Source organism: Aspergillus uvarum (assembly GCF_003184745.1).
Source record: "Aspergillus uvarum CBS 121591 unplaced genomic scaffold BO82scaffold_30, whole genome shotgun sequence".
NCBI classification, from domain to species: domain Eukaryota; kingdom Fungi; phylum Ascomycota; class Eurotiomycetes; order Eurotiales; family Aspergillaceae; genus Aspergillus; species Aspergillus uvarum.
Window position 1 is genome coordinate 245,686 of NW_020291327.1, and position 21,927 is coordinate 267,612.

Consider the following 21,927-nt stretch of genomic DNA (forward strand, 5'->3'; position numbering starts at 1 on the left):
CAGGCGCTTACTGGAAAAGGGTTGATGGCGGGGTCGCGGTGTTCTGCTCTCTAGTGCGGTGCGGTTTTGTCTAGTCGCGCCATGATAACTTCCGGCCACTACCGGAAAGCCAGTGAGGCCTCGAGAGGCCTACCATGTTCTTGCTACTCGTACGACCGGTGCATTTGGGTGTTCGTCGGTGTTTGCTACACTGTGGCCAGCGTGCGCTGACTGGTCGAATGTTCCTTTCATCAGACCCAACTTGGGTACTACCCGACTATCGGTGCAGGCGGCGCGGACTTCCTGCGCATTTCCTACATTTAGTGCTTACCAGCGTCTGCTAGGATTCAGGCGGAGGCTCTTATGCGCCAGCAGTTGAAATGCGACCGTCCAATGGCTTTGTATGGCTCGCGCAATTCCACCTGGCACACCACCCATATCCACGATGTAAATGATAAAACCCATCGGACAGGGCATTCGAGAACATCATGGTTGGTCAGAAGGCATGCACATTTTGCGCTTCTAATTCAACAAACGCAGTTACTGACGAGAGACTGTAGGGCGATGGCTTCCAAAATACTTTGGCCTTTATGTTTCGTAAAGTCAAAATCATTCCGATGAGATCTGCACCCGTCCTGAATTGTGTAGAGATTACTTCTGGTCACGAAAAGAACAGTAGACCACCGATCGGATGAAGAGTGTGATGCACCACTGTATCAAAGCCGTTGCGGATTGGATGCAGCAATACGCTAAATGCTCCGGACATGGAGACCGTCGGCGTGATGGAAAAGGGGTAATTCAGATCCGTGAGGCTTTTTTATTGCCTCCAGCGGGCACTATTCATATATATTTCTACCTGAGTACAAGTGCATGTCAGATCTCTAACTTGTGTCCCATATTTTCCCTTCTCTCCGTGCGATGCTCATTGCTTCAGACAGGGACTGTTTCATTCCCCACCTTTCTGCAACGCATCAGGTCGGTGGGAAGGGGAGGGAAGGGGAGGGGTGGTACCGTTGTAGGGAGAGACAGGCGGAACTAGAGGGAAACGAAAGTTGCAGTGATCTAAGAATAAATTAATTAAGTTAGGCTCGCTCGCTCGGAGACGAGGCCCAGAAGTGGAAGTGACAGCAGACAGGGATTGTTCGATGCGGATCCAGATCGCGTCGGGCTCCCCTGTAATCTTATCGCCTCAATTTGCCTGCCATGATCCCCCTTTCCGAGGGGTGGTTGATTGTTGCGAATGTTGAATGCGCCATTCAGGGTAAACATAAGCCCTGAAGGTGCAGGGTCCACGGTGGTAGTGGGAGTGATACTGGACAACTGGGAACTGAAAACTGCCATAGGATCAGTTCTAAGCGGGCGAGAACAATGACGATACAATGCGATGGTGCTGGTTTCCATTGAACTGAAAGCCCCTTGACTGGGTTCGAACCATGGAAGCGACAAGCCAGGGATTCGTCATTTGTGATTGTCGCAATCTCACCTTCAGATTGCAGACCGCTAGAGATTGGCTGCCAACAGAAAAGTGGCTCGGCCAGTGGATGCTCGTCAACCAATCAGTGAATTTGCTTGGCTCTGCACCGATCGACCTTGGCCTGGCGGTGGGTTTCTGCCGTCCACACTCACTGACACGGTCGAATGACCCAACAACCAACACTCACTCTCGGCTGTTGTTTTTCATCGCCATCAGCCACTATCCACTATCCACCAACGCAACCATCCTCTAGCTTTTCCCCATGCACTACCTACTCATATCTGGGAGGTTGGTCACCAGACACAAGCAAGCAAGAATTTCTCCCTGATATGCCTAGTCAACTAAATATAGCGTGGAAATGGCAGCAGATCAGCAACTCTGGTTTGCCACGCGATTTGCCGGGCACCAGCCCGGGTGGGTCTCTTCGTTGATAACTTGATATTAACCTTCATTACCGGCTGGGACCAACTGACCCAGGGTCCTCCCCTCTCCACTATCAACGCCTCTGGGCCGCGTTGGAGGGAGAACATAAACTCTCTCCCATCGCCTGCCCATCGCCTGCCCATCGCCTGCCTGCCTATCACTTTCCGTTCGCTTGGGGACGACTGTCCCGCCTTTCTTTTCCGACTGTCGTCATTTTTCAGCGCCACCAGCCCGTCTCCACTTGATCGTCGCTTTCCTCTGCCATGTCTTCCTGACATCTTCCAGCATTATTAGCGAGTCCGAATATCTAATCAGCACCTCTCCTCCCCGCTCGTCCCGGAACATAAACACAAATCTCGCCATGGGGCGAGAAACTGGCCATCGACGGCGCCCTTACCCGACCATGTTTGCCCGCAAACCCGCCAACCTCCTCGCGCTGATCCTTCTCTTCGTCATCGGTGCCTCCATTTTCAAAGTCGAGCTGGGAAACGGTCCCTTCGACCCGCGATCGCTCTATCGCCTGGATCGCCATCATAAAGAGCCCGGATACTGGGATTGGGAGACTACGACACGCTTCTCGCGCACACAGAACTACAAAGTCGACGATGACCATATCTGCGATTCTTTCCCGACGTATCTGCTCCCGCGCATCCAGGTCGTCCTGAAAATCGGCGCCTCGGAGCCGCAGGACCGCGTCAATGCTCATTTGTCGACCGTCACGCGGTGCATTTCCAACCTGATTGTGGTTTCCGACCGGGAGTCGGAGCTGCAAGGCCACCATGTACACGACGTGTTGGCCACGCTACCCGACTCCTTCCGAGCGAACGTGTCCGACTTTGAGGCGTACGATACACTGCAGAATGGCAGACTGAAGTCGGTGGCTGGTCCCCAGGGGTGGCGACTCGACCGGTTCAAGTTCCTGCCCATGGTGGAGCGGGCGCATGAGATCAACCCGACCGCCGACTGGTTGGTCTTCATCGAATCCGACACCTATGTCGTCTGGGACAACATGTTCCGTCTGCTCGACCAGCTCAACCCCTCCGTTCCGTTGTACATGGGATCCCCGTCCCCGGGCCGACCACTGGACCACGACGAAATCTCCTACTTCGCCTACGGCGGATCCGGCTTCGTTCTTTCCACCGCGGCGGTGAAGAAATTGATGGCACGAGAGACTGGCGCACACGGAGAGTATACACAGCCGCCCCTCAGCGAGCAATACGAAGATCTGGTCAAGGCGGACTGTTGTGGGGATTCGATCCTCGGCTGGGCCCTGCACGAGAAGGGTGTTGAGCTCTCGGGTTTCTGGCCCATGTTCAACCCCCATCCATTGCATGGCATCCCGTTCGATGATGTGCACTGGTGCCAACCCGTTATCAGCATGCATAAGACGCTGGTTTCGGACATGGCTGGGTTGATGCACTTTGAAAATCAACGCGATCGCAGTGTACGTAAAGCACCTCCGCTTTGATTGAGATCTTGACTAATATTTGCCTGGTAGGAACCTCTTCTGTATGCCGACTTGCTCGAATACCTAAAACTGGGTACCTTCGATGAACGTCTCGACTGGGATAACGGGGATTGGGGCGGCTGGCAGGAGCCTCCCGAGTCCCCCAGCCATGCCTCCTTCGATGCGTGTCGCGCTGCGTGCCACGACCACCCGGAGTGTCTCAGCTTCACGTATGACTCGACCGGACACTGCGTCTTCGTGCGGACTGTGCGACTGGGGGCGAAGAAGTTGTTGGGGGACGCCAACACCCGGCTGTCCTCGGGATGGGACCTGGAGAAAATCCAGCAGTGGCGCAATACCCATCAGTGCGAGAAGCCACTGTGGGTGAAGCCAAGCACGACGCGCAAGTTTTGAACGGCGGGGAGAGTTTATCAGGGAGGCAACGGCGTTGGGACTTTTCTGGGATGGGGTTTCTCACGGCTTTGACGAATGTAAATATGAACTGATACCTCAGCACTGCACATGTACATCTTACGATAATTTAATTTGATACCTACCGCACACTAATCAATCCATTTGTCTGACGAGTTGACCAATTTCGAGGGGACAATCAGCAAGGGAGGGGGGGGTAAGAACTTATCGCACCGCGCGCCACTTGCCACTTTACCGGAAGGGGACAAAGTTGCGCGGTGCATTGCATATCTTATCGTCTGCAGTCGTTCGCTTATCGCCTTTGCCAGGCGACATCGGACCAGTCACTATGGCACGGTGCGGTTCCGCGACTATTGGCTGCCATTCCGCCATTTCCGAGGTTCCGATGCAGTGTAGTTCAGTGTAGGTGTAGGACAGTGGAGTGCAGTGAGGGTCTCCCAGGTGGTTCCGAACTGGGAAGGAGATGCGCCGACACGAAGTACTTCTACAATTCATAAATCCCTCCAGCTTCCCCGCATTCTCTGCTGTCTCGAGCTTCCTTTTCTCTTCCTCTTCTCACTCACTTTTTTCTGTCTTCTCCATCACACAACACAGATCTCGCATCATGGTCTTCACTCCCCATCCGTTAGCCATCCTCTCCGAGGAGGAGACCAACATCGCCCGCGATGTTATTCTTGCCCAACACCCCAACACAGTCATTGATTTCCGAGAGATCTACTTATCGGAACCCCCCAAGACGGAGCTCCTGGAGTTCCTCGCCCTTGAACACTCCGGTCGCCTCAGCCCGACCTCTCCTCGTCCAGCTCGTCTGGCCTTGTGTCAGTACGATGTCATCGGTTCCGATCACATTCCTTCCTTCAACGAGTCGGTCGTGGACGTTGGCGCGCGTCAGCGAATCAAGCACAAGATCGTGGGCAAGAAGCACCATGCTTCGTTGACTTTGTAAGACTGTTGTCTGTCGTCCTGCTGGCGAGCCATGCTAACCACCGTTTGTTGCTAGGAGCGAATTTGATACCCTTGTCGAGCGTTGTTTTGCCTCCCCTCTCTTCCAGAAAGCCCTTGAAGACTTCGATCTGCCTGCTGGCTTCGAGGTGACAATCGAGCCCTGGCCCTATGGTGGATTGGACTACACCGACGAGCCGCGCCGCTACTTCCAGGGGCTGTGCTTTGCGACCAACAAGAGCACGAACAACCCCGATGCCAATTTCTACTCCTACCCGCTGCCTTTGATCCCGGTGATGGATGCGCTGACCCAGGAGATCATCCGGGTCGACCGTCCGGCCACTGGTGGCAAGGGCGACGGCCTCACCCAACAGACTTTCAAGCGTGACATCATCGGCCACTGCAAGGATTCTGACTACGTGCCAGAGCTGGTCCCTGGCGGGATGCGCAAGGACCTCAAACCGCTCAATGTGGTGCAGCCGGAGGGCCCCTCCTTCAAGATCACCAACGAGTCGCTGGTCGAATGGCAGAAGTGGCGGTTCCGCGTCGCCTTCAACCCTCGCGAGGGTGCCACCATCCACGATGTGTGGTACGATGGTCGCAGTGTTATGCACCGTCTGAGTATCAGTGAGATGGTGAGTCGATTGGCTGGATGTTGGAGACTTTCCGAGTGCTGACTGCAATAGACTGTGCCGTATGCCGACCCCAGACCTCCCTTCCATCGCAAACAGGCCTTTGACTTTGGCGACGGTGGTGGTGGCAACATGGCCAACAACCTCTCCATTGGCTGCGACTGTCTAGGTGTGATCAAGTATTTTGATGCGGTCATGACTGGTGCAGATGGTAAGGCGCAGAAACTGCCTAATGCGATTTGCTTGCACGAGCAGGACAATGGCATCGGCTGGAAGCACTCCAACTGGCGCACGGGTCGCGCCGTGGTCACCCGTCACCGCGAGCTGGTGGTGCAGTTTATTATCACGCTGGCCAACTATGAGTACATCTTCGCCTACAAGTTCGACCAGTCCGGCGGCATCACCGTCGAGTCGCGCGCAACGGGTATCCTGAATGTGGTGAACATCGATGCGGGCAAGACGAGCGACTACGGCAACGTGGTCAGCGGGGGTGTGCTGGCGCAGAACCACCAGCACATCTTCTGTGTCCGCATCGACCCGGCCATTGACGGAAACAACAACTCGGTGCAGGTCGAGGAGTCGCACCCGGTGCCGATGAACGAGGCCACCAACCCCATGGGCAACTACTACAAGGTCACCAACGAGACGGTGGAACGGGCGGGCTGGCTGGACGCAGCTCCGGACCTGAACCGCACGATCAAGATGGTTAACCCTCACAAGATCAACCCCATCAGCCAGAAGCCGGTGGGCTACAAGTTCATCCCTCTGGCGACGCAGCGGCTGTTGGCCGACCCAAACTCGATCCAGGCTCGGCGGGCGCAATTCGCCCAACACCATGTCTGGATCACTAAGTACCGCGATGGAGAGCTGTACGCTGGAGGCCGGTACACCCTGCAGAGTCAGGAGGAGATCGAGGGTGTTTCCGACGCGGTCAAGCGGGGCGAATCGGTCAAGGACACCGATGTGGTGGTCTGGAGCACGTTTGGCATTACGCACAACCCGCGTGTTGAGGATTGGCCTGTGATGTAAGTTCGCCTAGACATTTTGGGGATTATGGATTGTAGATACTAACGAGTGACAGGCCGGTCGAGATCTTCCAGCTTATGATCCGCCCTGCGGACTTTTTCACAGCCAACCCCTCGTTGGACGTGCCCTCGGACCGCAATGTCTCGTCGCGGATCGTGGATAAGGAATGCTGCCGCAAGGCTCACATTTAGGGTGGGGTGCATGGGATGCATGATTTATGATACGAACTGAACTGTATATATATTGACGTTGTCTATTCAAAATAGTTGGTTGATCGGCACGTTTCCATGAGGTCCCTAGTAGCCTAGTAGTTTTGATTGAAGAAAGGTGGGGCATGCAGGGCTGATATAAGATTGCTGCCTAGAGTCTGGATAGTTGCGAATGACGACTTAAATTGATCGTCGATAGTTGCAGCGTCGAGAAAAGAATGCAGGTAATCAAGCTCCCCCGCCAGCCTCGGATTTGCTCGGAACGACGGGAGGCAGGCGAAATTCCCATTCCGCGGTCCCGTCGCCCGCGCCCCCGATCGCTTTCCGAACTTTTCTTCCTCACCCTAACGCTGGACTTTCTCATCTAGATTGCATGCAAGACCCTGCTGTACACGATTCGGAACTCGGTATCGTGTTATGATTCTTGGGGTTGTATGATTGTCGCTATATGTGATACCGAGATCAACACTTCTGGAAAAAGGTGATCCATCCGATGGATACCGAACAGCACCAGCACCAGCACCCGCAGCACCAGCATGCTAAGCGAGAGCTAGACCGAGGGGGAGGAGCAGAAAAAGACAAGCAGCAGTCCCCGGAACCCCCTCGGAGCAAGAAGCGGGCTAAATATACGTCGGTTGCTTGGTAGGTAGTCCTTCCCTCCTCTTCTTTTGTATTTTCTTGTTCTTTTCCCCTTTTGACTTTGAGCAAGGGGTCGAGGGAGCATGGACTCTACGCTACACTAACATGCGCATACTTGCTCCCCCCCCACAAACACACACATACACACATGCACAAACCACCCCCTTCACCACTTCTTCACCACGCCATCATAACCACTGCACCCCGCAAATCAAACCATGCTATAGCCACGGCTAAAAGAGGACAGCAACGAATGCAAACGCCGCAAACTCAAATGCAGCGGCGAGACCGTCTGCTCGCGCTGCGCGCGTGACCAGGTGCGCTGCGTCTACGCGCCCAGCGTGCACGCCGTGCACGCCTTGCCATCCTTGCACGCGGCGCACTCGATGCATGTTGATGGGTCTGGGTCAGGGACGGGGGCGGGGGCGGGGGCGTATACTTCATTGCCGAATACGCCGAGGCCTAGGGAGGAGGATGGTGTTATGGATCGGTGGGTTGATTCTTTGGTTGCGGGGGTGTTGTGGGTGATGCTGACTCGGGTAGGATCCTGTCGACGCGGTTGCGCACGGTGGATGCGCAGATTGAGGCGCTGCAGCGGGAGATGCGGGCTTTGGTGGGGAGGTTGAGGGTTTTGGAGGGGAATTCCCCAGGGATGGGGATGGGAGCCACTGCTGTTGGTGGTGGTGGTGGTGGTGGTGCTGCCGCCGTAACAACCCCCGCCAACCACATCCCCACCGCCGTCTCGACCGTCTCCTCCACCTCGGCCAGCGCGGGCCTCCATCGCATCATGAACCGGCCCAAATCGCCGACGTATATTGGTCCCACGAGCGCGGAGTTTGGGATTGCAAACAGGAAGCAGTCGCATGCGGGGGAGGCTGAGGAGGAGGAGGATGAAGAAGATGAGGACCTGGAATCCACCGCCGCGCCGAGTCCCATCCCCGTTGCCGACGGCGAGGGCGATCCGCTCCGATGTCTGGGGTCGACCGAGGCGTTGCGCCTGGTGACGGTCTACGAGCATACGGTCGGGCTTATCTATCCGTGCGTCGATCTGGACAGCGTGCGCGCGTATGTGGTGGATTACTTTCGCGACGATCTGTCGAAGTCGCCGGCTGTAGGGGTCGGAGGCGGTGCAGAGGATGATTGGTTCTTTGCGCGCGATGCGGAGGTGTTGAAGATTCTTCTGGCCACCGCGTTGTTGGCGGAGTCGCATGGAAGGAGTGAGCGCGCGGCCCTTTTGGCAGATCGCGTGGAGGATCAGTTCGGGATGCGTATGAAGGTGCCGGAGGTCGATATGAAGGAGTTGTTGATTTTGGCTTTACTTGTGAGTTACTTTCCTGGACGGTGCTCGGACAAGTTGCTGATACTCCCTGGGCAGTCGATCTTCCACTCCTACCGCGACGACGAGGTCATCGCCTGGCGCACCATCGGACTCGCTGTGCGCGGCTCCATGCAGCTGGGTCTGCACTGCCAGGAGACCTGGCAGAAGACCGGGGGTGTGTTTCCTGGGGAGCTGCACCGCACCTGGGCCAGCCGCCTGTTCTGGTGCATCTACGTGCTGGACCGCAAGTGGTCGTTCGGCACGGGGCTCCCCTTCGCCATCCAGGACGCCGACATGGACACCAACCTGCCCGAGCCCGACACGACCACCCCGTACCTGACATGCATGATCTCCTACGCGCGCCTGAGCTCCAAGATCTGGGGGCTAGTCGTGGGCTGGCGCACACGGCCCCGCGCCGCCACCACCGACTACTGCGCCTACCTCGACTTCCAGGTCCAGCAATGGATCCAGTCCATCCCGCCGGAGCTGCGCTTCGACCCGGCCCACCGCGCCACGGCGCGGGGCGACTCGCCGACCCACGCGGACAGCATGATGACCCTGCAGGTCCTGCTGGCGCTGCAGGCCAACCAGCTGCGCATCCTCGTCTACCGCCAGTACCTGCTGAGCGGCGAGAGCATCGAGGACAGCGTCGCGGGCGCCTCCATCGCCGTCGAGACCGCGAAGAGCACCGTCCACATGCTGGACTACTTCAGTCGCGTGTCCGAGATCTACTACCAGCGCCCGGAGCCGTTCAACTACTTTCTCATCTCGGCCCTGGCCGCACTGTTTCTGGCCGTGCTGCACGGCCCCGCCCGGTTCTCCCAGGTGTGTCGCCCGGAATTCTACAAAGCAGTGGAGATGGTGCGCCGGTCATCCACAAGAGCACGCACTTCGCGCCGCCTCCAGAAGATCATCCGCAGCTTGAAGATCATCCGCTTGAACCTGGGGAAGGAGGCGAAGCTTCACCCGTCCCCGAAGGGTGGAATTCCCAGAGAGATGCCCGGGGAATACGCACAGGGATACACTAACATCCATGTCCCCTCGATCCGAACCGGACCAGAGGGTCAGACGCGGACGCAATTGCATCCGCAACCCACGCAGAGCTCGTCGCATGGAGTGTGGTCGTTGGCGTCGACGGCGACGGATTCCACGCCTGCTGTGGAGAACGGGTGCGAGGATCTGACGACTTTCTTCGAGATGGCGGGCGGGCTGTACTTTGATCCCAGGGTGCAAGCGGGCGGGGAGGGCGTGGCGGTGTTGGCCGAGGGGTTCGGCGGGGAGTTGGCTGCTGAGGACGAGGCGTTGACGAGGGTTATGGCAGAACTTTTATAAGGATGTTATTGTTTGAACCGAGGGGGTCTGGGGGTCTCCCCCAGTATCTCTAAATTATATGAAGTGTAAGGATGTGAGGTGGTTACAGGAGTATGATAGACGAAGAAGGGGGTTGGGGTAGTAGCAACAGTGTACAGATTAGGTGGAAGTAGGTAAAAGGAGGGGGGTCTGGGGGTCTCCCCCAGTACATCTAAGCCTTGATCTACTAAACAGTGTATAAAGTTTCCATATTCGAATAGCTTGTCATCCGGTAGATCCCAATCTGAAATGATTCATGGAATCAATATACCCGAGGTATATCTATGCCATTACTCCGTAATCTTCAAAGTCAGCACTCCACCGGAGCTGCAGCTACACACTCAACATCAGCCACCCTGCTGCACCCCACATTTCACTCTGTAAGCCGACAACTGGTGGAACTCAATCTTGAACTCTCTTTTGCCCAATGCTTGTCCCGGTGGGATGACCAGTCACCATCATCCGAGGTGTCGATCTCGGAAACTCCGCGAAGTACTGTACAAGCTGATGAGATCATCGGACATGCGTGTGTTGCGGGCTTGACTACGGAACTTCAGGCACGTGCGCCTGCGCAGTTCTGCAGGATGACAGCCAAGGCGGGCAAGGCACAGCGACCGAGATGGTGTGCTCGGACAGCGATTGCATAATATGGCTGTAAGACCTTCCGTCTGCGCTTGTGGCGCATACTCCTGTTTCATACCTCACTAACACATTCTGGATGCCACATCCATCCATCCGACAGGTACGCTGCCGTTAAACCCCTTCATTTCCACCATTGTTTGGGTGCAATGTGCAAGCTACTTGGTATAGAACGGATTTCCACAGGCAGTCATGGGTCTTAACTGTATCGGTAAGACCGTATTCTCGGAATTAGTTGCATGCTTAACCTTGTGTGCCTCGGTCCTGCCAATCCTCGGCCAGCTTAATCTCAGCGCTATGCTCCACCGCAACTATTTAAAGATGGAACACACGGTGAGTTTGACAGCACAATAGTCGGTCCACGTGTTTCATCAATGAAGTGTACCGACTCGACTCTGCACGGATGCTTCCCCAAATGGATAAAATGCCGGCACACGGGCCTCTCCAACTGTCGATACGAGCAACTTGTAGAAAGGCTGAAGAATTGAGGCATGGATCTGTCTCTGTAGGATTGTCGGAATGGGACTTGTAGGAGTGTGCATGTAGATACCCCAGACTTTTGCAGACTTCTGCAGATATGGCAGTGCAAAGTGCAAGGCTGTGGTTAAACCGCCTGCCCACTACCGGATTACCCCACACACTAAGAGTGCCGACATGCACTAGTCGAGTCAGTCCCTCATCACTTGCCCGTCAACACTAAGGTACTCCTCCACCAGTCACCTGCAGCCAGCATCCCCCTCCGGGATTTTGCTATTTCCACTACGCCTTTTGAAACCTCCAAAGTATCACGGAGCCAGCTCCGTATCTTCTACTGTCTCAACTGTCGCCCCTGTCGACACACGCCGCACCGATCCGGCGGCACGACAACCCCTAAGCGCTGGACGATGGACAACCTATATAACGTCCAAGATGGCCGAAACCAAGCAAGAAACGATCGTCACACCTCAAACTCGCAATCACCATGTACTCCCTCCTCACGGCCCTGTCGGTGCCGCTCCTGGCCGGCCTGGCTCATGGCTACGCCAATCCTGGCTCCTGCTCCGGCTCCTGCAACGTCCATGACCCTGCCCTGATCGTCCGCGAGTCGGACGGCACATACTTCCGTTTCTCCACCGGTAACGAGATCTCCTATGCCTCCGCCTCCTCCATCAACGGTCCCTGGACCGCCATTGGATCTGTGGTGCCCGCTGGTTCCAAGATCGACCTGTCCGGCAACACTGACCTCTGGGTATGTCGCCTCCTCACATCCTTGCATTGGTGTATGGCTGCATGACAGCATGAATGCACACTGCATGGCTGTAGACTACATCACTGCTCACTGCTCCCTGCTCACTGCTCCCTGCTCACTGCACACTACACACTGCACACTCCACCATGCTAACCAGCGCAGGCCCCCGATCTTAGCTACGTCGATGGAACCTACTACTGCCTCTACTCCGTCTCGACCTTCGGCTCCCAGGACTCCGCCATTGGAGTGGCCTCGTCCACCACCATGGAGCTGGACACCTGGACCGACCACGGCTCCGTGGGCGTCGCCTCCTCCTCCTCCAAGAACTACAACGCCATCGACGGCAACCTCCTCGTGGACGGGAGCTCATACTACCTCCAGTTCGGCTCCTTCTGGGGCGACCTCTACCAGGTTAAGATGGCCTCCCCCCTCAAGACGGCCGGCTCGGCCTCCTACAACATCGCCTACAACGCGACGGGCACCCACTCGGAAGAGGGCTCCTATCTCTTCAAGTACGGCAGCTACTACTACCTCTTCTTCTCGTCGGGCACCTGCTGCGGCTACGACACCTCCCGCCCGGCCCAGGGCGAGGAGTACAAGATCATGGTCTGTCGCTCCACCAGCGCGACCGGCGGATTTGTAAGTGCTCGACGGAAACCCCGTTGAGGCGAGGCTGACCCGCGCAGGTGGACAAGAATGGCAATGCGTGCACGGAAAGTGGTGGCACAATTGTGCTCGCCAGCCACGGCACCGTCTATGGACCGGGTGGACAGTAAGACCCCTCTCCGGACGGACATGATGAAAATTGCTAACTGGAATAGGGGTGTGTACGATGACCCGACCTACGGCCCTGTCCTCTACTACCACTATGTCGATACTACCATTGGTTACGCCGATGACCAGAAGCTGTTTGGGTGGAACACCATCAACTTTTCGAGTGGTTGGCCTGTAGTGTAGGTGATTCAACTCGGGGTGAATCAAGTTGGAAATAGGTGGAATGTGGAATGTGGAATGTGGAATTACCGATGTAAATAGTTTAGTTCTGGTACTGCATCCCAATTCAAGAGTGAATCACTGTGCCAGCAATTCCCTCGTCCCTGCCTAAGGCGTCGCGGTCGCGCCTGCCGTTTCAGCCATGCCGCTGCTTCCCACCACATCCATCCACTTCTCCATCTCCCTCGTCAACACCTCAATCCCCTCCCCCATCAACTGCGTCAACGGTTTGTTCACATTGCGGCGAAGATGCTCATGCCAGGGATCCAGCACCAGCTTGTTGACATTGAACTTCGTGACTCCCACCTCGACGCATGCTCGACACAGCTCCGGGGGGAAGTCGTTCGTTCCGTGCAAGACGAGTCGCGCCCGTCCGTTCAACGTTCGACGAACCTGATGAAGCCTACACGAGTCAGTCCGGAACACCCAAGCCTCCCTCTCAGCGACCAACCGATCCATGTCCAACTGTGGCCCCCTTGGCCCGTACTCCCCATGCAGGTTTCCCACGCTGGGAGCCAGAAGATCAACGCCAGCGTCGATGAACTGTTCCACATCTTCTGAGGTGGTGAGAATTCCTACAGCTGCATTAGCATAGACTGACAACTGCGCCTGAGAAGGTACCCTCTAAGTCGCCCGTTCCCACAATCCCATCCTCTCCTCCTTCGATGCGCCCGGTCTCGGCCTCGACCGCGATTTCCCGCCCGTGACAATATTCTCGCAGCGCCCTGGTCTTGGCGAGGTTCTCTTCCTTCGCGTAATGACTCATGTCCACCATGATGGAATCGAATGGAAGGTTGTCCGCGACATATTGGATCTGCTCCGAATCCTGCGCATGGTCGAGATGGACCGAGACCAGCACCGAGGCGCTTCTTGCTGCAGCGGCGGCCGCGTGGATCAGCGACGGGGTTTGCTCGAGCGATGAAGGAAACAACTGCAGAATCAGCGGCGATCTGCGGTTCTCGGCCGCCCGCACAAACGCCGTGATGTGCTCAACATTGTAGCTGGCATGGTGAGCCTCCTATCCGGAACATATATCCCGCACCACTCACACAATGGCCGCCAGGACGCCATAGCGACCCTTCTCGGCCGATGCCAAGATCTGCAGCGTTCGATTCTGCCCCCGCCAAGTCATTTTGGTTGGTGGTGATCGCCCTCGATGACCGGCAGATTTTCGCCGGGTCCAACAATGCTCATTGTCCCTGTCCAGTGCGTCTCACAGTCGGCGATATAAAAGATTCTAAATTTATGCTTAACTGTTTGCAGCAACACTTAGTCAGTCAGTCACAGCTAAACTAGCAACCCCTCCCGACCGCATGACATCGTGCATGCACCCCGACCATGGTTGACCCCCTACCTCGATACGAGTCAGTCCCTTACCCTTCCGTGAGCTTCCACTGGCCGAATCTCAACCACTGCATTGGCTGACGAAAGGTGGATTCCTGTTCGGCTTTTTTCGCTGGCTCCACTCCCGCGTGAGTCGGCAATCGTTGAACCTCGACGCGATCTGTCACCCCAGCCCACCCCAAATTGTTCCAGCTTCCACCCCCTGTTTTTGCCCTTGATTATTATTTTTGTGTACGGTAGCGCAAAGGCTGCATATTGCCGCTCATGCTTCCCGGATGATGTGAGTGAGGCAACATGGCCGATGCTACGCAAGGGAGTTCGCGTGGCATTCGGAAGCCGCGAAAATCCCGCGGCCGTGGATTGCGGGCCACCACTGGATGGTCAGTCTTCCTAATAATCCTTCCGATCCGTCTGAGCACTGTTTCTCAATCCTTTCCGCCTGTCCGACCGACTGTACTGATGGTAAAAGTCTGATCTGCAAGAAGCGTCATGTCAAATGCGACGAGGTTCGTCTTCCGACCAATCTGCGGTCTGCTTGTTGCTGACATGAACGCAGGCTCGCCCACAATGCGGTCCGTGTGCCAAAGGCAAGCGTGACTGTGTCTATGGCACTGGCACCACGAGTGATCCTCAACCTCCCAGCTCGGGACCAACCACCGCGCCTGTGCTCGCCATCCATGAAGCGCCCTCAACAGAGCGCCTGCCGGTGCGAAGTCAAGTGCATGAGCCCCTGCAGGTCTTGGTCGATGCTTGCCAGCATCAACGTCCCGCACCCGAAACAGGGCCCTTGGCTCGTCCCGCCCCCATATCAGCATCGCCAGGTGTCTCGACGAGCCAGACGCTGACACCGGCCTTCCCATCCCATCAAAGTACCCATCTCACTTCGCCACCGTCGACTCACGATTTAGCACCGTCTCCTGCAACCGATTCCTCCGTCTCCTCAAGACTAGCCCCTCTCAGCTGGTTCGAATTATTGGCTAACGATGCGGTCAATGCGGATCGCAGCCTGGTCCTGTCTCCTGCGCCGGGGGACTCGTACCGACCGGGAGACCATCCCACCGGAGTGGTATCCTTGAACAACTTTCTCCCACGCTCCAGGAGGGAGTGCGAGAGTTTTCAGGCGGCAGCTTTCAGACGCGACCCGGAGCTGGAGAACCGACTACCCACGTCAACCACCGACGAGCAGCCCGTCCGCCCCGATCACCCTTCCTCATGGTCCACCCCGGCTCCAATCGAGCTGACAGAATTGGAACACCTGCTCTTTAGCCACTTTGTGCGGAATGTGAGCCGCTGGTTCGACTTCTACGACCCGGGGCGCCACACAGCGGCGATAGTCCCTCAGCTTGCCGTAAGAAACACGGGGCTGATGAAAGCCCTCCTAGCTCTTTCGGCCCGCCACCTGTCGATTTGGCATGCGCGAAAAGACCAAGGGCGGGGTGCTGGTTTCGTTATCCCTGGATCGTCGAAAAATTTTGCGGATTTCCCGGCTGTGGATCGCCACCTTGCCGTTCAGTATTACTATGAAACCTTGAATTACCTCAACAAAGCGATGCAGTACCCGAGCTACGCGTCCAGCCGCGAGCTGATATCGACTGCCTTGCTGATCAGCACGTATGAAATGGTGGATGGATCCAACAGTGACTGGGAACGACATCTGAAAGGGGTATTTTGGATACAACGATTCCAAAATAACAACGGCGACTGCGGTGGCCTGCGCCAAGCGATCTGGTGGATTTGGCTGCGACAAGATGCCTGGGTCGCGATGCGCCACCGGCGGCGGTTGTTCAGTTTCTGGAAACCCGAGCGGCCCATCTCCTCCCGGACCGCCCCCGAGCTAGCTTGCTTTGCATCTTATCTGCTTGCCCAATGCATCAACTACGCCTCTCAGGAAGAAACGATGTCGAAGGACATACAGAGCCGGCTGGAAAGAGGTAACGAATTACTCTGTATGCTGCAGGAGTGGCAGGATCACTTGCCGGCGGAATTTAACCCCCTTCCCACTGTACAGTACACGGATGTCTTCCCACCCATATGGGTGCATCCTCCCCCGTACGCAGCTGCTCTGCAGATCCATAGCCTCGCTAAAATCCTTGTTATCTCCCATCGCCCCCCGACCGGTGACTTCCAGGACTACCGGGCGGCACAGAAAATCCTGACGACCGCTGTGAACACGATTTGCGGCATTGCGCGGACCGTAGCGGAAGACGAGCTTGCCGGTGGACTCGCGGCGCTTCAATGTTTATTTGGGGGTAAGCTCCCTCTCCCGGTGCGAAGGGCGACTCACTGACTCATGTAGCGGGAATGAGTGTCCACGCTCCCCATGAACGAACCGCACTACTGGATCTGATCGACAAATTCGAGCGGCTAGTGTGCTGGCCCAGTTATTCGCTTCGGGAGACCCTCGCGGCGGAGTACGCCAAAGAGAGCCTGGCTGGATCCGTGGGATAAAGTTCTCGGGTTGGACCTCGGCAATCTCCCTAATTGATCACCACGGCCGATCCTCGGCTATCCACTCCCCCACATGGCTTGCGACAGACACGCCGTCATACCAGAGAAGACCCATCACGCCAGGGAAAGAAACTGAATAGTGTGGCTCGGGCTATCTGATTGTGGCTGATCTTACCTTCCAAACCCATTCTTGAGACCTCCGGGTCCGGGTCAACGGAATCAACTCGGGTCAAGATTTGGAGACCATCTGCGTGGACACTGACCATGCAGGTGTTGTGTGAGACTTGGGATGAAACTGTGTGCCCACGATCGACTGTACAATAGAATGAGCTACGATGTATGAACGGATAGACCCTTGTTGGACGTGGTCGCGCGTTTATACACGCCGATGGCTTAGAGACTGAGTATTCTAGTCTAGAAATCCTATTTCTGGGTCTGGGATGTACGTTACACACGACAGAAAATACCAGTAGGTAGCATCCAGTCAATCGTCACTGTAGTGACTGTAGCGATGGGTGGCTAGCGTTTCGTAAGGCTCGAGATCTCTACCTCGAGCCGAGGCGTCGGCGGACCCGGAGTCGATCCCCGATCGCGGGGAATTCAAGTGATTGCATTCTCCGCCCTACGGCGCAGCGAGCAGCGAGCCAGGGCTACGTGGACACGGACCCAGTGGACGTGACGTCAACGTCAAATCTAACGTTAGCCGTAGCAGACCATTTGCTGGACTAGTAGCCTCGAGTCGAAGTCGACAGTGGTGCTTTATCTCGCCACGTCGGAGGGACATATCTGTGAATGGTTCCCAGGTCAGCGCAAGCAGTGGGTACAGGTCCTCAGGGTTGACCTTATCCTACAAAACTTGAATTTCACTCCTCGCTCGCACAGCGACCGCAACACCACCATTCCACTCCCGACCGATCCGCAGAGTCATACCTCCATGGCGTCCTCCTCCAATGCCCACCCCCCTCGCGACGAGGCCCCACTGACAGAGACACCCTCACCCACCCCACCGTTCGTCAGCACGATGCCCCCCGCCGACTTCAGCTGGCAGATCACCCTCGCCGGCAAAGTCATCGCCATCACCGGCGCCAACCGCGGCATCGGGCTGGGTATCGCGGAGGTCTGCCTCGCCAACGCCGCCCAGCACGTCTACTCGCTGGACCGGATGGAACCCGGCGAAGAGACGCGGGCGCTGCAGCAGCGCTACCCGAACTTCCACTGCTTAGAGGCGGACGTGACCTCCGAGACGAGCGTGGCGACGGCGCTCGATCGCATCGTCGCGGCGACGGGCCGCCTCGACGGGCTCGTCGCCAACGCGGGCATGACGCAGCACCAGCCGGCGTTGCAGTTCGACCGGGACGAGGTGGAGCGGCTGTTCGGCTTGAACGTCTACGGATCTTACTTCTGCGCCCAGATCGCGGCCCGCAAGTTCCTCGCGCTGGGCATCAAGGGCTCCATCGTCATGACGGCCAGTATGACCTCTTACCGACCGAATCGCGTACGCTACGATCTGCCCTAGACATGTCCGCATCCGTCGCGCTAATTGAAGATGTGTAGGCTGCCCCGTCCGCGCCCTACGGCGCTACCAAAGCGGCCGGTGAGTTTTCTGCGCACCCCAGTCTTCCAAGCCACCAGCTGATTTGGATGTGTGGGGGCAGTGCGCAATATGTGCCATACCCTCGCGATGGAATGGAGCCCCCATGGCATCCGGGTTAACAGCGTCTCCCCCGGGTTCGTGCGCACCGCCATGACTTACTACGTCGAGACGGCGCCGGACTGGGCCCGCAAGATGGAGAACTACGGGGGTATGCCGCGGCTGGCCGACCCGCGCGAGCTGGGCGGTGCGTATGTCTATCTGTTGAGTGATTGTAGTTCGTATACGACGGGGATTGATATTCCGGTTGCGGGGGTGGTTGGGGCTTGGTAGTTTGGGGATGAGATTGGGAGGGGAGGGTGAGGGTGAGGGCGAGGGTGGGCACAAGGCTGGAGTAGTTGTGGTTGTGGTTGTGGTTGTGGTTGTGGTTGTGGTTGATTATTTTGGTAGTGATCATCAGGGTACAGTCCAGTACAAGACTATGACTCTTCTAATGCAGTCCTGCATGTGTGAATGCCAGGGGTCCAAGGCGAGCCAAGAAGTAAGCGGCATGGCTGTTCGTATTCCGCTGGCCTATCCGCGACGACGGCGGGGGTGCGTCCAGCCTCGCACGCGGAACATCCACACGCCTTGTTTTGCGTCAGGGTCTGGGGCGTGAGCGGTTTGTCACTGGCCGTGCTGTCGGATACGGGGTGAATGCCTCGAAGGCGAAGACAGCCGATAGGATGGGGGTGGTTCAAGTGGTTGCAGGGCAATGTTGGCCCTCACATGATGTCTGGCATGTACTGTGCCCTACCCTGGTCGGCGCTGCGGCTGAATCTACCCACGCTGTGTCCTTCATCTCCTCGATCCCCCCCCCCTCTTCAGCTCCCTCCGTCATCCATCTAGACCAGACCTTTAATGTAATCCCATCCTTATCACCAGGTTTCATGGCGCAAGAAATGGACAACCACGAATTCCCCTTCCTCGAGGAGGTCTTCACCCCGACGGGACCGCCCAAGATCGAGTACCTCCCCCTTCCCCTTCGTCTTCCCATTAACCCCCATCCACGGGAGAGAGTGACGTGTTAACAAAGCGAACAGCTTCGTCTTCGTCCACGGCCTCAACCCCCGTGGTCGTGTCGACCACCCCTACGAGACATGGACCCACGCCAACGGCACCTTCTGGCCCCGCGACTACCTGCCCCAGGACATCCCCCAGGCCCGGGTGTTTGTGTATGGGTATAACTCCAACATCACCAGTCCACAGAGCATGTCCACCGCCGGCGTGAAGGATCATGCCAATACGTTGTTGAATTTGTTGGATTTGGAGCGGGATCCGAATATGGTATGTGCGCTTGTCTGGTTGGGACTGTAGTTGGGAGGGGATGAATTGAGGCTGGGTCGAGTGGGGAAGGGAACTACTAAGGCTGTGCTGACTTGGGTAGAATGTACGACCGCCGAAGATTATCTTCGTGGGACATAGTCTGGGAGGGTTGGTGATCAAACAGGTGCGTTTCTCGTCATCTCCTGTGCTGGGACCATCAGGCGTGGCACTGAGATTGTGTGCTGATGTTGCCGTGGGCGCTGCAGGCCCTCTTGAACGCCCACGAAGACCCCAAGTACAATGCCATCCGCAACAACACCTACGGGCTGGTCTTCTTCGGAACCCCCCACCGCGGCACCAAAGGCGTTGAACTCGGCAAGATCGCCGCCAAGGTGGCGCGCTTCGTCGCCAAGGGCCATGCCAGCAACGACCTGCTCGACAGTCTCGAGCACAACTCGCTCTTCACCCGGCAGATGACGAGTCGCTTCTCCCACCAACTGGAGGATTACCGGGTGATCAGCTTTGTGGAGGGGAAGGAGGTACTCCTTGGTGGCGTGGGGCCTGCCTCTGTCAGTCATGTATGTATCCTTTTGAACCTGTCGACTCGGTCTCGACGGACTTGCATCGAAACTGTCCAAATATCACGTGCGCTGATGTGTCCAGCTCGTCGTCGACGAAGAATCCGCCGTGCTGGGCCTCCCCGGCCAGCGCGAGACCCGCCTCAAGCTCGATGCGGACCACTCGCAGATGTGCAAGGTGGGCGCCCGCGGCGCCATGTACAAGATGATCAAGGGCAACATCAAGCAGATTGCCGACCAGGTCCTGGCCACCGAGCAGGGGTACATCCCGTCCGCCTCCCGTACCACCACGACCTCCCCACACCCCGCACCACCGCCCATCCCGCCCCGCCTCCCCGTCAACAGCAGCATGCCCTACCCCTCCCCGCCGAGCCCCCCGCCCGGCCCCAAACGCGTCACCGGCGCCTTCTTCACCGCCGTCGACACCGACCCGCGCTCCCTCCAAGCCGCCGCCCTCAAGAACAACTGGCAGTGGGACGAGGCCCGCAAGCTCGAGTACGCCATCTTCCAGGAGCACCTGCGCAACCTGGGGGCGGACCACCACAGCACCTTGGAGGTGGGGTACCACCTGGCGGAGATCGACCTGGAAACCTCCTACTACCCGAAATCCGCCGAATGGGCGCAGTGGGTGGCGAGCAACGCGCAGCGCGTGTTCGGCGCCAAACACCCGCTGGCCATGAAGGCGGAGAGCCTGCTGGGCGAGGTGCTGGCGCACCAGGGCAAGGGCCAGGAGGCCGAGTCGGTGTGCGCCAACGTGCTGGCGCGCCAGCAGATGAGCATCGGCGAGGACGAGCTGGACACGCTCCTGACGCGCCGCCGGCTGGCCGTCGCGTACGGGGTGCTGGAGCGCCGCGCCGAGGCCGTGCAGGCGCTCGAGAAGCTGACCGAGCGGCTGCGCCACGTGCTCGGCCCCGCGCACATCCGCGTCTACGGCGCCCTGCTCGACACCGCCGAGCACATGGTCGCGCTGCGCTCCAACGACACCACGCAGCTGGTCGCGCTGCGCTTCACCCCGGCCGGCGACGAGATGGGCCAGGCGTTTGCCGCGCTGTCCCAGGAACTGACCCAGATGCTGGGCGCGTCGCACCCGCTGACCATCAAGAGCGTGCGGCTGCTAGCCGCAAGCCAGATGCTGGAGCCGGACGGCACGGCCGCGGCGTCGGAGACCTTCCGGCGGGCGCTGGCCGCCAGCGAGGAGGTGTTGGGCCGCGAGCACCCGGAGACGATGGCGATCGTGGCGCTGATGGGGGTGATGTATGCCTCGCAGGGCCGGATCGGGGTGGGCGCGTTCGTGGGCGCGCACCGCTCGCACACGGAGCTGGCCGTCCCCTGGCTGCTGCGGTATCTGGGGTGGTGCGAGACGCGCATGGGCGTCGACGGCGTCGAGGTCCAGTCCGTGCTGGACATGCTGGCCAAGCTGTACTTCGAGGCCCGGGATTACGTCCAGAGCCAGGAGTACTACGAGCGCCTGGAGCGGAGCTATCGGGCCGCTGGGCGGGCGATGCCCGAGCAGAGTGCGAATTGGTTGCAGCTGTGTCGCATGAATACGCGGTATTTGACCCCGAAGAAGGAGGTTGGGTTGCAGGGGCTGTTGAGGCAATTTCAGCGGATGTAATCCTTTTCTGATTTGTGAGGGGTTTGTTGCGTTGTTGCGTTGTTGCGTTGTTGCGATAGGTGGGAATACCATGTTGATAGTGAAATACGTTTTTTCTTTCTTTCTTTCTTTTTTTTTTTTTAGAGAGAGAGGTTATCGTACAGATGGCATGAGAAACCAGCAGGTGCATATATGCGGAGCAAGTATGAGATATGCACGAGCCAGAGCATTATCACGCTTGCATAACTGCTGACTGCTGCATACTCACTGCATGCGGTGCCATCCCCCTGAAACAGCTGATAGCATTAGCCTCGACAAGCTTTGATGTCGCGCCCA

The 21,927-nt window shown here is 57.5% G+C and overlaps 9 protein-coding genes across 9 annotated transcripts; 8 read left to right on the top strand and 1 right to left on the bottom strand.

Moving 5' to 3' along the window:
- Nucleotides 1-1,574: 1,574 nt before the first annotated feature.
- BO82DRAFT_93537 (uncharacterized protein) lies at nt 1,575-2,061 on the top strand. Its single transcript, XM_025641666.1, has one exon. It carries the CDS (start codon nt 1,618-1,620, stop codon nt 1,882-1,884), a length of 267 nt encoding a protein of 88 aa, XP_025491519.1. The 5' UTR covers nt 1,575-1,617; the 3' UTR covers nt 1,885-2,061.
- On the top strand, nt 1,997-3,906 carry BO82DRAFT_93535 (glycosyltransferase family 31 protein). Its single transcript, XM_025641665.1, has 2 exons — nt 1,997-3,320; nt 3,375-3,906. The coding sequence occupies exons 1-2, from the start codon at nt 2,238-2,240 to the stop codon at nt 3,735-3,737; spliced, it is 1,446 nt and encodes a 481-aa protein (XP_025491520.1). The 5' UTR covers nt 1,997-2,237; the 3' UTR covers nt 3,738-3,906.
- Nucleotides 3,907-4,038: 132 nt separating this feature from the next.
- On the top strand, nt 4,039-6,634 carry BO82DRAFT_354765 (putative copper amine oxidase). The gene is made up of 4 exons (XM_025635277.1): nt 4,039-4,697; nt 4,756-5,332; nt 5,384-6,354; nt 6,411-6,634. Exons 1-4 carry the CDS (start codon nt 4,360-4,362, stop codon nt 6,544-6,546), a joined length of 2,022 nt encoding a protein of 673 aa, XP_025491521.1. The 5' UTR covers nt 4,039-4,359; the 3' UTR covers nt 6,547-6,634.
- Nucleotides 6,635-6,945: 311 nt separating this feature from the next.
- On the top strand, nt 6,946-10,013 carry BO82DRAFT_383822 (transcription factor domain-containing protein). Its single transcript, XM_025638045.1, has 5 exons — nt 6,946-7,206; nt 7,451-7,553; nt 7,674-7,693; nt 7,747-8,524; nt 8,579-10,013. Exons 1-5 carry the CDS (start codon nt 7,058-7,060, stop codon nt 9,851-9,853), a joined length of 2,325 nt encoding a protein of 774 aa, XP_025491522.1. The 5' UTR covers nt 6,946-7,057; the 3' UTR covers nt 9,854-10,013.
- A 1,234-nt stretch (nt 10,014-11,247) lies between these two features.
- Nucleotides 11,248-12,815, top strand: BO82DRAFT_311200 (arabinan endo-1,5-alpha-L-arabinosidase). The gene is made up of 4 exons (XM_025632403.1): nt 11,248-11,738; nt 11,901-12,377; nt 12,425-12,510; nt 12,560-12,815. Exons 1-4 carry the CDS (start codon nt 11,472-11,474, stop codon nt 12,693-12,695), a joined length of 966 nt encoding a protein of 321 aa, XP_025491523.1. The 5' UTR covers nt 11,248-11,471; the 3' UTR covers nt 12,696-12,815.
- On the bottom strand, nt 12,756-13,933 carry BO82DRAFT_432670 (class II fructose-bisphosphate aldolase). Its single transcript, XM_025640802.1, has 4 exons — nt 13,781-13,933; nt 13,353-13,732; nt 13,183-13,306; nt 12,756-13,134 (listed from the first exon to the last, which is right to left on the bottom strand). Exons 1-4 carry the CDS (start codon nt 13,861-13,863, stop codon nt 12,840-12,842), a joined length of 882 nt encoding a protein of 293 aa, XP_025491524.1. The 5' UTR covers nt 13,864-13,933; the 3' UTR covers nt 12,756-12,839.
- Nucleotides 13,934-14,079: 146 nt separating this feature from the next.
- BO82DRAFT_336454 (Zn(II)2Cys6 transcription factor) lies at nt 14,080-16,970 on the top strand. Its single transcript, XM_025633349.1, has 4 exons — nt 14,080-14,455; nt 14,545-14,581; nt 14,632-16,324; nt 16,372-16,970. The coding sequence occupies exons 1-4, from the start codon at nt 14,370-14,372 to the stop codon at nt 16,521-16,523; spliced, it is 1,968 nt and encodes a 655-aa protein (XP_025491525.1). The 5' UTR covers nt 14,080-14,369; the 3' UTR covers nt 16,524-16,970.
- A 556-nt stretch (nt 16,971-17,526) lies between these two features.
- BO82DRAFT_354769 (NAD(P)-binding protein) lies at nt 17,527-18,105 on the top strand. The gene has a single exon (XM_025635278.1). The coding sequence runs from the start codon at nt 17,545-17,547 to the stop codon at nt 18,037-18,039; it is 495 nt and encodes a 164-aa protein (XP_025491526.1). The 5' UTR covers nt 17,527-17,544; the 3' UTR covers nt 18,040-18,105.
- Nucleotides 18,106-19,013: 908 nt separating this feature from the next.
- On the top strand, nt 19,014-21,819 carry BO82DRAFT_311212 (LipA and NB-ARC domain protein). Its single transcript, XM_025632404.1, has 5 exons — nt 19,014-19,120; nt 19,197-19,440; nt 19,541-19,603; nt 19,686-19,997; nt 20,083-21,819. Exons 1-5 carry the CDS (start codon nt 19,044-19,046, stop codon nt 21,610-21,612), a joined length of 2,226 nt encoding a protein of 741 aa, XP_025491527.1. The 5' UTR covers nt 19,014-19,043; the 3' UTR covers nt 21,613-21,819.
- The last annotated feature ends 108 nt before the right edge of the window (nt 21,820-21,927 follow it).

What these genes read in the sequence shown, in the direction of transcription:
- BO82DRAFT_93537 (XM_025641666.1), top strand. Translation starts at nt 1,618, where the DNA reads ATGACCCAACAACCAACACTCACTCTCGGCTGTTGTTTTTCATCGCCA.
- BO82DRAFT_383822 (XM_025638045.1), top strand. Translation starts at nt 7,058, where the DNA reads ATGGATACCGAACAGCACCAGCACCAGCACCCGCAGCACCAGCATGCT. An exon ending in AAATATACGTCGGTTGCTTG is followed by an intron (nt 7,207 to 7,450) that starts GTAGGTAGTCCT and finishes AAAAGAGGACAG; the next exon opens with CAACGAATGCAAACGCCGCA. An exon ending in TGTTGATTTTGGCTTTACTT is followed by an intron (nt 8,525 to 8,578) that starts GTGAGTTACTTT and finishes CTCCCTGGGCAG; the next exon opens with TCGATCTTCCACTCCTACCG.
- BO82DRAFT_354765 (XM_025635277.1), top strand. Translation starts at nt 4,360, where the DNA reads ATGGTCTTCACTCCCCATCCGTTAGCCATCCTCTCCGAGGAGGAGACC. An exon ending in CACCATGCTTCGTTGACTTT is followed by an intron (nt 4,698 to 4,755) that starts GTAAGACTGTTG and finishes GTTTGTTGCTAG; the next exon opens with GAGCGAATTTGATACCCTTG. An exon ending in GTTGAGGATTGGCCTGTGAT is followed by an intron (nt 6,355 to 6,410) that starts GTAAGTTCGCCT and finishes AACGAGTGACAG; the next exon opens with GCCGGTCGAGATCTTCCAGC.
- BO82DRAFT_432670 (XM_025640802.1), bottom strand. Translation starts at nt 13,863, where the DNA reads ATGACTTGGCGGGGGCAGAATCGAACGCTGCAGATCTTGGCATCGGCC. An exon ending in GGGAACGGGCGACTTAGAGG is followed by an intron (nt 13,307 to 13,352) that starts GTACCTTCTCAG and finishes ATGCAGCTGTAG; the next exon opens with GAATTCTCACCACCTCAGAA. An exon ending in CCACAGTTGGACATGGATCG is followed by an intron (nt 13,135 to 13,182) that starts GTTGGTCGCTGA and finishes TGACTCGTGTAG; the next exon opens with GCTTCATCAGGTTCGTCGAA.
- BO82DRAFT_93535 (XM_025641665.1), top strand. Translation starts at nt 2,238, where the DNA reads ATGGGGCGAGAAACTGGCCATCGACGGCGCCCTTACCCGACCATGTTT. An exon ending in AAAATCAACGCGATCGCAGT is followed by an intron (nt 3,321 to 3,374) that starts GTACGTAAAGCA and finishes TTTGCCTGGTAG; the next exon opens with GAACCTCTTCTGTATGCCGA.
- BO82DRAFT_311212 (XM_025632404.1), top strand. Translation starts at nt 19,044, where the DNA reads ATGGCGCAAGAAATGGACAACCACGAATTCCCCTTCCTCGAGGAGGTC. An exon ending in ACGGGACCGCCCAAGATCGA is followed by an intron (nt 19,121 to 19,196) that starts GTACCTCCCCCT and finishes CAAAGCGAACAG; the next exon opens with CTTCGTCTTCGTCCACGGCC. An exon ending in GAGGGTTGGTGATCAAACAG is followed by an intron (nt 19,604 to 19,685) that starts GTGCGTTTCTCG and finishes TGGGCGCTGCAG; the next exon opens with GCCCTCTTGAACGCCCACGA.
- BO82DRAFT_336454 (XM_025633349.1), top strand. Translation starts at nt 14,370, where the DNA reads ATGGCCGATGCTACGCAAGGGAGTTCGCGTGGCATTCGGAAGCCGCGA. An exon ending in GTCATGTCAAATGCGACGAG is followed by an intron (nt 14,582 to 14,631) that starts GTTCGTCTTCCG and finishes ACATGAACGCAG; the next exon opens with GCTCGCCCACAATGCGGTCC. An exon ending in GCTTCAATGTTTATTTGGGG is followed by an intron (nt 16,325 to 16,371) that starts GTAAGCTCCCTC and finishes TGACTCATGTAG; the next exon opens with CGGGAATGAGTGTCCACGCT.
- BO82DRAFT_354769 (XM_025635278.1), top strand. Translation starts at nt 17,545, where the DNA reads ATGCCCCCCGCCGACTTCAGCTGGCAGATCACCCTCGCCGGCAAAGTC.
- BO82DRAFT_311200 (XM_025632403.1), top strand. Translation starts at nt 11,472, where the DNA reads ATGTACTCCCTCCTCACGGCCCTGTCGGTGCCGCTCCTGGCCGGCCTG. An exon ending in CCAGCGCGACCGGCGGATTT is followed by an intron (nt 12,378 to 12,424) that starts GTAAGTGCTCGA and finishes TGACCCGCGCAG; the next exon opens with GTGGACAAGAATGGCAATGC. An exon ending in GTCTATGGACCGGGTGGACA is followed by an intron (nt 12,511 to 12,559) that starts GTAAGACCCCTC and finishes TAACTGGAATAG; the next exon opens with GGGTGTGTACGATGACCCGA.